General features: G+C 34.6%; 1 protein-coding gene across 2 annotated transcripts in view; it reads left to right on the top strand.

The window, feature by feature from the left end:
* TESK2 (testis associated actin remodelling kinase 2) overlaps window positions 1-12612 on the top strand; it is a 57746-nt gene extending 45134 nt beyond the window's left edge. For both annotated transcript variants that reach the window (XM_034414940.3, XM_060689889.2), the window contains exons 7-11: window positions 426-501; window positions 1197-1280; window positions 3257-3343; window positions 3934-4081; window positions 7923-12612. In XM_034414940.3, coding sequence (XP_034270831.2) covers window positions 426-501; window positions 1197-1280; window positions 3257-3343; window positions 3934-4081; window positions 7923-8938 — 1411 coding nt within the window. In that variant the 3' untranslated portion in view covers window positions 8939-12612. The remainder of the gene's footprint in view (window positions 1-425; window positions 502-1196; window positions 1281-3256; window positions 3344-3933; window positions 4082-7922) is intronic.
* The last annotated feature ends 953 nt before the right edge of the window (window positions 12613-13565 follow it).

The following is a 13565-nucleotide window of genomic DNA, read 5'->3' as shown; positions in this document are numbered from 1 at the left end:
TTTGCAATATACTTCCTAGTAGAATATCTTTCAGGATTTTGGAATATGTGAAATAATAACAACACTGTCCTATATACTTTGCTTGGAATGGAATGGTAGTCATTCATGGGGTTGTATAATATTAATTTTAATTATTATTAAATATTAATTAATGATATATTAATTAATATTATTATTAAATATTAATTTATAATAATAATTTTAAATTGATTTTAAATTGGGTTGTTTTAATTTACGGCCAAAATATTTAATTATTTTAAACTTTTTTAAAATTTTGTATGTCCTGTTTTTTTTACTTTGGCTGTTCACCGCCCTGAGTCCTATTTGGAGAAGGGCGGTATAGAAATTGAAACAAACAAACAAATAAATAAATAAATATTTATGAGATAGCACTTCTAACAATTACCTTTCTAAATTTGTTGAAGTGAGAAGTTGCCAGTGGTAGGTTCTCCTTACTGGATGGCACCTGAAGTGCTGCGAGATGAGCCATATAATGAAAAGGTAGGTATGTTTGAAATAAATATTGTTAACATAAAATGTTGCCCTGGAATATTTAAGCAAGGAGAACTTGTACTTGTACCTAGCATTTTTCTTTTATGTAAGCTATATTTTCTACTTTTAAGTCATTAGATTACCTCATGAAAATTCTGTTGTCTTCGATAAACTTGATATCCTATGGGGCAATTCTTTGCTTTCTGTATTGAGAATCTAAAATTTTATATTTTATTTTTAGCTAACATTAAGAACAGTATTACAAGTCCTTATCCATCTTTTGTGAAATAGTGATTTTTAAAGCTGTAAATCAAAATTACACTACTTATCAAGGGACAATGCCTTCTTTTCCCTTAATTTATAATTTTGTTAATAACAATATTCTGCCTATAAGATGTAGCTTTAAAAAAAAAAATCAGTAAAAGCTGATAAATATTTTTCAAGTTTTAGAGCTCCCTCTAATGATAAAGAAACAGTACTGCAGTCTTTTTCTTAGCTGGTCAAATTTTGGGTGCCCTCAGAACTTTGCAAGTGGTGCAGTAGGTAATTTAAGTTTTTGCAATGTGTTAGGCACCCATTTTGCATCCATGTGATAGGAACAAAGGAAAACTCTTATACCATGGGGGTGGGAGTGGGGACAACCTGGGATGGAAGGGAAAGAGTATACCTGCAAAATAAATCTGGGATCATATTCTCTCTTTTAGGCAGATGTGTTCTCATATGGAATCATCCTTTGTGAGATTATTGCAAGGATCCAGGCAGACCCAGACTATCTCCCACGAACAGAGGTGAGCAAAGTTCATTGATAAGGACTGTCAAGGAAAAAAAATGAGTTTCATGGGTCATTAATTTCCATAGAGTTGCCAAATGGGCTATAAACGTTGCAATAAAACATTAATCCTTTCTTACGTTTATATGCCAAGCTTGGCACAGAATGCTGTTCTCTCCCCTCCCTTCCACATTTAAAGTACATAATTATCCTTGCATAATATTGGATTGAATATTGTATTAATCAGCCAATTTTCAAGAGATTAACTGTCGTAATACCAAAAAGATTTCTATAGCTTCTTCATTCATGAGAAGAGGGCAGTTTGATCAGGACATTTTCTTCCCTTGATTAGATCTCACCCACATCTTTTTGCCTTTTCAACATATCATGATGAAAGGGTGGCTATTTTATTTATACAATATCATTATTTATTTGTTTTACATTAACACTTTTAAACTGTTTTTTAAACAGTATATTGTTTTGAAGTTAGGTTATGTTTGAGAAATACACATGCATTAGCAATCTTAAAAAATATTAAAGTGAAAAAAACTCTAGTTCAGTGAAACAGTAGACATAAAAAATCTGTTTTATGTTTGAAAATGTTTGTATTTTTAAAATTCCAATCCCAGTAAAAAGAATTAGATAGCAATTGGTCTGTTTTAATACTCTTGACAATTGCTTCCAATGGACAAAATTGATTAATGTAGGGCACATTTCTGTGAAATATTATGTAGGTGAAATGTGGAGATATTCTTAAGAATCATCTTTATGTTATAAGTAGTCAGCACTGAAGTTATTACAAAACTATTTTCATAAGTGGTTTATGAAGTTATTGCATCACAAACTGGCTGTGCAAATTGTGTCTACATTCTAATATGATATTGGCCAAGCACTAGGTACTGTGTAGTAGTGCTGTAAATGCATTTTCATGCTAGACTTCCTGGTGGATAAGTTTCTTAGTGTAGACACATTTATAAAATTCTCTTTATAGCATCTTTCATGGTTATAAATGTTAGACTATATTGGAGGAATTAACTTGGACTATGGGATTGAAACTATTATCTCTTAGAATATCTTTCTCTTATACTATAGCTCCAAATGTATTTTTAAAAACTAAATTGGTGCTCTGTTTCCCATATTCAAAGAACTGAGTGTTCTGCATAGACAGAAAAGGAAACATTTATTTTCTCTATACCAGTTTCAGTTTTAGAACTGAGTCCCAAATAAATACAGTAGCATTCTGGGTTGTTTCTCTGAGCTTCCTCTTTCCCTTTAGTTCAGAATGGTACATCTGAGCTATGTACAGGCTGAAGATACATATTCAGTGCATGCTGCAGAAATAATGTAATGGTTTACCAGCAAACTAATATACTTCTCGAGGTTTTAGAATAATAAAATGTAGTATTACTTAAATCAATCCTAGGAATTTTGCTGGTTAACATATAGATGGGTTAGGGAAGGAGGACAGGTTCTTCTGTTGTTGGGCCACACAACATGATCCTTGAAGCAGCTGCCATTTTCCTAGCAACTGCATCGAATCGTGGCTGTTCAGAAACTGGCACCTGTTTCTGCTTGTTTCTGTGTTTCTTAGCAATTCTATGATACATGGATTTCAATTCCCAGAATTCCCCATCCAGCCTTGTTCCTCTGCTTGAATTCTGGGAGTTAAAGTCCCCATATCTTAGAGTTGCAAGGCTCAGAAATGCTGATATAGACAGTATAACGGAATAATAGCAGAATAATAAGAAGGAATGGAACAATATTATGTTGGATTCAGAAAGTATTTTTAGGCCTGTGAAGGAGGAGAAAATGGCAGATACATCAGCATCTCTTTGTCGAATCCACAGAAATACTGGGCCAGAGCTCACAAGGAGAATTAAGTTCTCTAGCTTTTGTGTTTTGTCTTTTAACCCTTTTAATTTCCCCACTGCTTTCTTTAATACATGTTCGTTTTATTTTAGATATTAACAGAGTATTTCTCTTTTTTTCATGTAGAATTTTGGACTGGATTATGATGCCTTTCAGCACATGGTGGGAGATTGTCCTCCCAACTTTCTCCAGTTAGCCTTCAACTGCTGCAATGTCAGTACACTCAAAAATAATAGTAACCTCGGTTTATGTTAAATTTAAAAATGCAATGCTGAATGAATTGTGAGATTTTGTAGTTTAGAAATTATGAAGTGTTTTGAAGGCAAAATATGAATGAATTGTATAGATTAGTTTATAACATTTTTTATTTATGTGTAGATTTGGTATAAAAATGGGCAAAGAATATAAAGTAAGGATATAAAAAGCTGTCACTATAGTTCTTTCTAATATTATATTAGACTAGGTATTATGAAAATGAAACATCCAGTAAATTTTCTTTAAAATCGAACAGCAATGGTTGATGCAAGAGTATAGGGGTATAGGACCCTGTTGGGTGGAAAGTAGGCTCAAGCGGGAAATGGGAGAGTTAAGGGGAGAGCATTCCCCGCAATTGGTCATAAAGGCAAATGACTTTTGGGGGCGCTGCATTGGCTGTAATTTAGGGATTAGATTGTAAGTAGCTTTTGGGGATCACCCATAGCTTCAAATGGTTGCTAAGCAATCGGTCATAAGTTGAAGACTACTGGTAACATAAAAGCATAGATTTTGTGTTATGTGTTTATAATTTTTTCTTATCTTCATAGATGGACCCAAAGTTACGTCCTTCATTTACTGATATTGTCAAAACACTGGAGGAAATTCTGAGCAATATGAAAAGAGAAGAAGATGAAAGAGAACGGAAGCTTCTAAATCTGGATGCTGCAGATCGAAAACCCATCTCTGTTTCCAAAGGTAGGATCCAACAATATGGTCATAAAACTGCCCAGCTTGCCAAGCAAACATTAAATATTTTATGTTATAATGAATTGTGTTTTTATTTATAAATAGGAAGCATTGTATTTACAATATTCTAACAAAGTCTAATTAAATATAATTGGATATTGAATATGAGTTAATTTACTTGTAAATTAATTGGAAATACAATTTAATGTTCACAGTATATCAAATCTATTCACTTTGTCTTCCTTGAAGAATCAAATTTAGTCCACAGACATATTTGTTAGACACATAGTTTCTTAAGTCACTGTGATAGGTTGGAATTTAATTTTGTTGTTGTTGTTCATGTTAACTTGAGTGAGATGCATAAACATTAGTCTAGACTACCTGAACAAGTTGATATATGGAATACCCAGCTATGTTGCACAATTGTTTCTGTGCAATTAAAAATTAAGGATAGAGCAATCTAATCACATCAGTGTGGTCCTCTAAATGACACTTAATTTCAAGTTTTTGTATATGCCTCTGTATTTTCTTACATAAATTGTACTGCACCCCAGTACTCCTAAGATTCTGGATGGATCACAAGAATAAGTTCAAGGCAGAAAGTCATAAAAACAGTTGCTGTACTGTGTGCTACGCACGCATGCACACACTCACAAGCACACACAGACGCGCAAATAAAAATAGCAACAAATAGCATCCACTCCCACAAATGCATTAAAAGGCTTGACAAAAATACTTTTATTTTCACCTCCCTTCTAAATGTTAACCAAGAGGGTGCATTGTGAACCACGGTAGGCAAACCTAGGTGACCATAGAAAAAGCTGGCTTTCTAGTTCGTTCCTCCACAGACCTCATAATGAAAGGCAAGTATCTACAACATTCCCTCCAACCTCAAATGTATAGGATAGGCAGATTTGGAGAAGATGGCCCAAATCAGATTTCTAAATAGATAGACTCAGAATTTACTGACGTTTTCTCATGAAACAGAGGCCTTCTACTTCAGAAGCAATCCAATCTCAGGACTTTTCGCTCTGCCCCCTGAAAAGTTGTCACCTCTCACATTAGGATTAATGGAAATCATGTAAAAGAGACACAATTAGCATGCATGATATGAAGCTGTGGAATCACAAGTGTCCCAGTTTACCATCACATCCCCAACAGTGGAAGAATAGCCCCTGAAATCTTGAGCAACATTTATTTTGAACAAAAATGGTGAGAAAAATAGCAACAGCATTCCTTCCTGATCTTTTCTCTCCTAGTCTGCTGCCAGTATGACAATGAATATCACATAGATTTTAACAGATAGAATTGCCCTACCCATAATATGAGGCAATTCTTACATTAGACACAATCAAATAGTTGTATTAGAGTAACTGTGAACTTGGCGTGTTAGTCAGATTACAAAGGAAGAGAGTTAAATTCGCTTTGCAGTGTTGGTGGTTAGTGATTAGCAACTTCTCTGAGGTATCCATGCTTTATTAATGACAGAATGATGTAGAAGACAACTATGTCACTAGGTGTGGTTACCCTGTTTTTCAAAAGAACTCTTTTGTAGACTTGAACCTTCGATAATGGTCATTGTTATTTTGATTTGCTTTGACACCCAAATTCTAACTCTATGGCTAAGAAAAATCTTACAAAATTACTTGCTGAAGCTTTTTATGTTCTGGTCAAAATGTTCAAGGCTTTTTGTGTCTTCTGAATCCTTGGTAAACATATGTTGGAGGTTAGTCCAAATTAAGCGCTGTCTTCATGGCTTATTTTGAATCACACATACATCTTGCGGAATATTTATTATCAGCTTGAATTATAGCAAATTTTAAAATAGGAAAAAAAAGATGGAGGCTGAATTAATTTATGAAAATTAAAATTTGGGCAATCCAAAAGCCAGCTGGTTGACTTTGGGCCAGTCACATTCTCTTAGCCCAATCCACCCCACAGAGTTATTATTGTGAAGAAAATAGGAGGAAAAAGGAGTATTATGTTTGTTCACTGTCTTGAGTTAGTTATAAGGAAAGGCGGGATTAAAACAAAATTCTAAATTATGGCATATGCAAGGTTTTGGGGGGAGGTATGTTATACTGCTATGACCACAATATAGACATTTAAGACATTAATTTCATTGAAATTGGAAATTTGAATTAGCCAAGTATAGAATTCCGTAGCTGAGCCAGTTTAAATCTTGAATTTGTCACTCATTTCAGTCTTAAGCACAAGATATATAAACTGTAGCCCACAAGTGTGTCTTTTGTGACCCCAAAAGAAGATTAGGCCAATGGTTGGGCCTCCTTTTATTGGAGGGATTTTTGGAATTTAAGGAACAAAACATGGCCCTTAATTTTGCATATTGGGCAAAATAGATGTTTAAGCATCCATCTCATTCCTTAGAATTTCTCCCAAAAGCAAGCCCATATTTATGAATGCAGCTTTCAATTTGCCATGGAAAGCCTGGCATAGTTTTCAGGCCAAAAGATGTATTTACATTTTTTAACCGGAATCTATATGAGAGAGCCCTTAAACATGAAGAAATCCATGGTGACACTGGGTTTTGTACAACAGATTTTTGAATCAATACCAGATACTTAATTTTAACAGTGGTAACATAGTACAAATGAAACATACAAACATTAAAATGATCATTGGAGTGCTACTAGAAGCAATCTGGTGATTCCCATCCTTTCATTTCCCTGATTCAGGTAGTCCACATTTAGCAATCACAATTGGGATTGGCAACTTCATTGTTAAGCAAAGTGGTCGCTAAGTGAAACTGTGACTGTGTTGATGATCTTACTTCAGCTTTCCTTTCCTTTACACACCTGTGAAGGTCATAAACACAAGGATTGATCATAAAGTTAGATTTTCATCTCTGTTGTAACTGTGAATGGTTACTATATGCTAAATGAGGATCATCTGTCCCACAAAAACTGATTTTGGCTTTCAGAGAAAAGAATGGAGTAGGAGTGTCAGATTTCCAGGAGGCAAAATGGTACTATTCCCACCCTTAAATTATCCAAATTAGAATGTTCCAAAATTGTACCATCAAAATGCCTCCATTTTGATGGCACAATCCTCAGATCCCGTAGGCTATGCGTAGGTTTTCCATTCTTGTTTTAAAGTATCACTTTAGTATCTGTTCTTCTTAGGAAAATTTAAGCATAAATTCAAATATCTTAAAGGAAAAGGCTTTTTTTTTTGCAATGTAGCTAAACACTGTCCATCTGATCTTAATAGCTGCTTTGTTTAGTGACTTCTTATTTAAATGTATTTAACAGATTTCCCCCCCAAGCTCAAGTGCTGTGTATCCTAGTTTCTACATTGGACAATGTGCTGTTTCAAGGCTGATGTGGAATATAAGCACTTCCACAGGGAAGTATTATTGTTTGCCTGTCCTTTTCACAGCATAGGGTGTCTGTTGCTCCAGGGAAACCTCACTTCTGGAAAACATTGTCTTTTAATTAAAAGGGAATGTCCTCTTTAACTTTCACTCTTGGGAAGACTTTTAGGTTATACAAATAATTGGAAAATAATATATTTGTTGTCATATTAGCTATTTCTAAGTATTTTATGCATTCGAGGGACAGAAGGCATGTAGAAGAGTACAAAGACAAAATATAACAATATGTGATAGATTGCATTCTCTGTCTATAGAAATGGCTTATAAAAAATAGATTGAAAAATCATTTCTAATGATGAAGAGCTCTATGAGAATTTGTAAACTTCCTAAGGGTGTATGGTTGTGGAGGATATGAGAATATCACATTTATATTGATTATTTCCCCCTGTGTGTGTTTATGAGTCCAGATTTGCCACTGAGGTAATGTGAAGATTTAAATCTCAATTTATTTTTTAGGATTGCTAGAGAGGGGACAAGGTATCAAAAGGCTGAGCTCATTGGATGACAAGATTCCACCTAAATCACCCCGACCACGGCGCAACATCTGGCTATCACGCAGTCAGTCAGACATCTTCTCTCGGAAACCTTCCTGCAAGATAAATGTTCAGGATCCCTATTATACACCAAGCAAAGGGGCAAGTCGAAAAGTCAACCCTTTCAATTCTAGAGAAGACTTGAAAGGGGGGAAAATAAAATTTTTTGACTTGCCTAGCAAATCCGTGATATCTCTTGTATTTGACCTGCACTCTCCAGAAGCAAGAGGATGTCAAAAGACGAGCCAACCGCTGTTGAAGCACACCTGTGCCTATGATTGGCAAGACTCTTCTTTCCTTCCTGGGAGGAGAAGCAGATCACTTCCAGTTTCTCCTGAATTTGTTCGTAAAGATTATAATACATTTGGAGATCTCTCTTCAACGGTCAGTAGCTGTGATCCCACCCAGCTAGGGGCTGAGGTGCGCCAGAGGCTGCTGTGCAGTAGTAAGTATGGTGTATCTGACATCCCTCCGTTTCAGGTTAAACAACGTAGGCAGGATTCGCATCCTCCACTTCTGCAAGAGGAGGAAATGGATTGTTCTGATGAATTGGAGTCCCTAAACAAAAATGGGTATTCTGTAAAATGTTCAGCTGAAGAAGCAGAACTTGGAAAGCCTGAGGGACAAGTGCTGCAAGACACTTCTGGCCAAGTGGCTAATATCTTAGTTCACAATTTAGACAACCCAGAAAATCAATTCCCAGAAATGTTCATGAGCTGTACCACCTCTGAAGAAATGGAAGTGGAAGATGAAACACAAAGGAATATGCCTTCCACTAAACTGGAATCTTCTAAACGGTTGCTCAGTATTAATCCTTCCTCACAGCAAGACAGAGACTCCACTTTCCTTGAAGTGGTGGATAGCGACACTTCAAATGTTTCTCTGCTGCCTTCATACAAACCAGCATCAATAAGTGGACAGCCGAAATGTGACATTTAAAAGCCAACCATTGGATGATGGTGATGATGATACACTCCTATTAACTATTCTGGTTTTAACTTCCTGTGTCAAATGTCTTTAAAACAGTGTAGCAATGTAACCAGTCCATTTGAAAATTCTAAAATGTATTATGAGAGATTGTATGCATGCAGGGATGTATGAAAGGAGTTCTCGGCATACCTCAGGAAGAAGCTAATATAGGAAGAAGGTTTGCTGTTGAATGCCTGATTTATGCAAGATCACAGTTATAGAGATAGTGGGATTATGAGCACCTCTCTGTGTTTCTATTTGTGTTATTCATACTGTTTAGGTTTTGTTAAATGTTTTTAAGAACTTAGTATCTCCTTGAACCTTCAAAATCTTTTGTCTCATTAGCAGTAAAATCCCAAGAAGCAATAAATATTTATATGGAATATATTTAAAATAAAAAGTACCCTGGGGGCAGATTGTCCTAAACCAGTCTTACTTATCCTGGCCAACCTTCAAAGTATGAATTTTAAATCCCAGTATTCTGAACAATGTCCAGTATTGGAATATTCTGGGAATTGAAGTTTATATTTTTGGAGGTTGCTTAAAGTTAAAGAGAGTTTATTGATATCTTATTGGACTACAACTACAAGTGTTCTGGCCATTAACAAAGGCTGATGAGTTGGAGTCCATTATTACCACAGCTTACCCAAAGACTTGTACAAGATTTTCTGCCATGGGAATTTCAGTTTCAAAAAACCAGCTTCTCTGGAAGTAATTCAACACGTATCAAACTATTTCTACAATACTCAAAAAAATCTTGGTCCATAATTGGAAGAAATCATTTTTGGATTGGTTCATTTCCAGAATATCCTATTTTGGATCAAAATGTTCCAAAATAGAATGTTTTGCACATGATATTTCCCCACCCTTTCTTTAAATGAACGGGAAGAATATGGCTCTGAATTCTCTAAAATTTATTAAATAGGATGAGTTTTGGCTACAATAGCTCCCTTACCTTTTCCAGTCCAGTTGCAAACAGTGGAGGCATTGAGCATATTCATGCATTCTACTTCATGCATTCTTTGTTAAACTTCATGCTTCATTCTATTTCATGCATTCTTTGTTAAATTATTAGTTGCTTTCCAGTTTTTATTTGCTGGAAAGGAAATTTTCCATCAGCTGTTTTACTGAAGGAACAGCAGAGTTCCGTTTCTGAATAAATTGTTCATGAAACAAAATGAGATGAATATTTTCATCTCTTTGGTAACCTCATTCCCTTTATTATAGAAGCATGAAATATATCACCATCAAATGTTTGGCATGGAAGAACTCTCTTCAACATATTTTAAAAATCCAGTTTTGCATGCATGTCTTCAATTAGTCTATGTGCTTCACTCACACAGAAACATAGTCTATATGTGCAATTTATATAAATTCTGTAGATAGGTTGCTTGAAATTTCTCAAATGGCAAGTGAATTTTAAAGCGAAGCTATAGAAATAGCATCTCTATACTAAAGTCTCTTTGCACATCCAGACCAGCATTACATGCTCAGAACTTAATAGGAATTAATACAAATTATATAAAAAGGATTAAACTCCCAAATCTTGCCGCTAGTTAGAATACACTTGAAATTAGTCCTGGTGAACATAATTTCCTCATATTCATTCCTCATAACTAAACTGTAGAAAGGGCAAATCCTCACAAAATATGAAGCAATAAAAGCAGAGTCACAAATATTGAACAGACCAGGTTTGCAAGCTATGTTTATTTATAGACATTCATGACAGCCTCAAGTTCCTTCCAGTAGCTGGAGAACAAAATTATTGTCTTCTCAATTATTCATTTGAAAATTTCTAAAGTAGCACCACATTCCAGTTTAGTTGTTTCCTTTTTCAGGATTAGGGATAAAGAATCCCAGTAGTTATTATCAGCCTGCTTCATTTAAACAGTTAAAAAATATAACCACAGGTGGTGCAATTTTGAATTTGGTAGCATTTTCTTCCACCCCATCCAAAGCAAAATAATTGATGAATGTAACTTATGCTCAGCTCTGGAAACCACCAAGCATGCAATGTATCTCAGAGGCCATTTCACTTCCAGAAAGTATTCCATTTCTTTGCCTGCATTAGTTTATAACTTGCTCTGCTCTAGTAGCCTCTCACTTTTACTGCTTGTGAAAGCTAGATGTGACAAATTACTTCTGTTCTGGTCACATCCCCTCCCCCCTCGTGTATTTTCCTGGTTTTTTACAGACTCTAAGATGTGGTACCTTCTCTTGTAAGTGGGATGATGGAATCCTACTGTGGTTGCTCTGCCTTCTAAATAGAGTGTTAATGATAACCTAGGTCCTTGAGGCAAAAGTAAGTCTTTCTAGACTGCAATTTGATAAAAGTTGGCTTCATAGGAGCTTGAGAAAGCAATAACTTATTATTGGATGGTTATTGGACGGTTAAACATAAAGGTAACCTGTCCTCTTATACGATATGTACACACTGTTATTATCACATCCTATGGAAAGCCAGCATTGCAGAGCAGGTATGGGCCATCATCTGTACTTTATACAGAATGTGGCCAAATGAATGCATAATTTGTACAAACACAATGATACTAGATAGTTTTGCTTTTCAGCATGTTTGATTTGCTAAGATGCCTATTGCTTTTGATAAGCCACCTGAAAACACTTCTAAGATCCTCAGTCTATTTTTAATTCATTAATTTTGTCTAAATTACATTTAATAAGCATATTAGAGGATATTCATGTGGCCAACTGATGAAAGACTGTGAATACATGTATGTAACAAATTGATACCTGAGTAGAAAAAAAGTGTACGATGGATTCTTGGTTGCTGCATCTTGTCCAAGAACACTGGTATTTCTTGCCAGTTTAACTAGACACTTGAATTCCTCTTTGCACTTAATGCTGCTGTTTATACTGCATGTCACTACATTTCTATGCAAAAATAACCTTTGAGGTAGCCAAATATTTGACTTAAGGTTTATAGATCTTTATAAGATCTATTTTCATATTTATGAAGGAATTTTATGTCTTAATATTTGCTGTCTGTAAATAGCTAAATTTTGTCATTAAAGCCTAGGAATAAAATTTATAGCATGTGTATAATTTAACACTGCCAGGAAAAGGATTTTGAAAAAGCGTTTTTCTAATACTTCAGATATTTATGAATGTTTAAAGAAAACAAATCTTGATTTGTATGTGTTGATTCATGTTTGATTTTCTTCTACCTTAGAATTACATAAACAGTATGTTTCACTGGAACTGAAAAAAGTAACCAAAGATAAATGTAGTTTAAAATATCTGCAAGTTTTCTTTATCAGTTTTTGTAAATCATTCCCCCGTTCACTGTCAGAAGAAAATCAAATATGTGGTTGAGAAAACAAAATTGATGACGCAAAGGAGCAATATAAAATGGGAAACATTCATTCTGACTTAATATTCATACATTCCAGTATTTTGTTGTAAAAGTGATAACTTTTTTTCTGATAGTCAGATTCCAGAAGAGCTTGTCTCATTCCAGAAAGAATTCCTTATTGTGCTTTCCCTTGTTTCAGATTTCCAATTGTGTATTCACCAGCGGTGAATGGTGGTGGTAGATTATCTGAACATTTAATTGTTTCCAGACAAGACACATCACATTTCATTGTGTGTAAGCTGCAGTTATATTAAAAAGCTAGTTAACTGAAGCTAATGTCATGTTGTCATGTTGGTAAGTTAAATGCTTTCATATAAACAAGTAACAAAACATGGGACAATTGTCCTGTTGAGGCATTTGCATTTGTGAATTTCTTTACAATACAGATCAATGCTCTATTAATTTGGTTATTTCTACTTTCCAAGTAATCTATGTATCCATCTTGAAGTTTTCAAGTTTCTTGCATTTGTCAAGGGCAGAATTACCAGTCAACTTTCACTAAATGATTCAAGGCTCTATTTTGAGCAAAAATTTCTCCTTACTCTAAATTATTTATCATACTTAACTGCCCATCTCCTTCACAGAGGGACTCTGAGCAGTGTACAATACAACCTACTCACCACTTTTAACCTATTACCCCGTTTCTATACCTCCTTAAAGGAAATAAAAGTGAAAATATCTAAATGCTTTCATTTTCCTTATACCAAAAACAGTTCTTGATTGTTTTGGTTGCTTTTTCTTATCTTTCGATTTCACATTTAACAGTTATCCTTCAAATATCAAATATGTTTGCAATACAGATGAATACAAAATTATCATTTTATTCAATTCCTTTTAAAGTTTTTCCTATAATAAAATATGTAAGTATTAACATTTATATAAAATGTGTGTGCTATTGCTGCATCACTTTACATTGATTTCAAATTTTGTCATTTTGCTGTCCATTCCCACATTGATAACATCTGGCTAGAGCTATCCAGTTAGCTTGAGCTTTCTTTTCCCTAACTTGGTATTAATGACAAGCTTTAGCTACTTCATTGCTCTCCCCAGCAACAATTTTTAAAAAGTTGAACATTATTGACCCCACTAAAGTTATCAAATAATGCTTTCCAAGCAATGTATCTGGAATAGATAAGATTAATAAAAACATCATTTTTTAGCTTCCAAGAGATCTCATTACTGTTTTGTTGTGTGCAACTGGAATACATAACTGATGATCTGTAT

Source organism: Pantherophis guttatus, chromosome 3 (assembly GCF_059756535.1).
Source record: "Pantherophis guttatus breed Tessera chromosome 3, ASM5975653v1, whole genome shotgun sequence".
Lineage (NCBI taxonomy): Eukaryota > Metazoa > Chordata > Lepidosauria > Squamata > Colubridae > Pantherophis > Pantherophis guttatus.
Note: the sequence above shows the minus strand (reverse complement) of the source record. Positions and strands in the feature narration are given on the sequence as shown.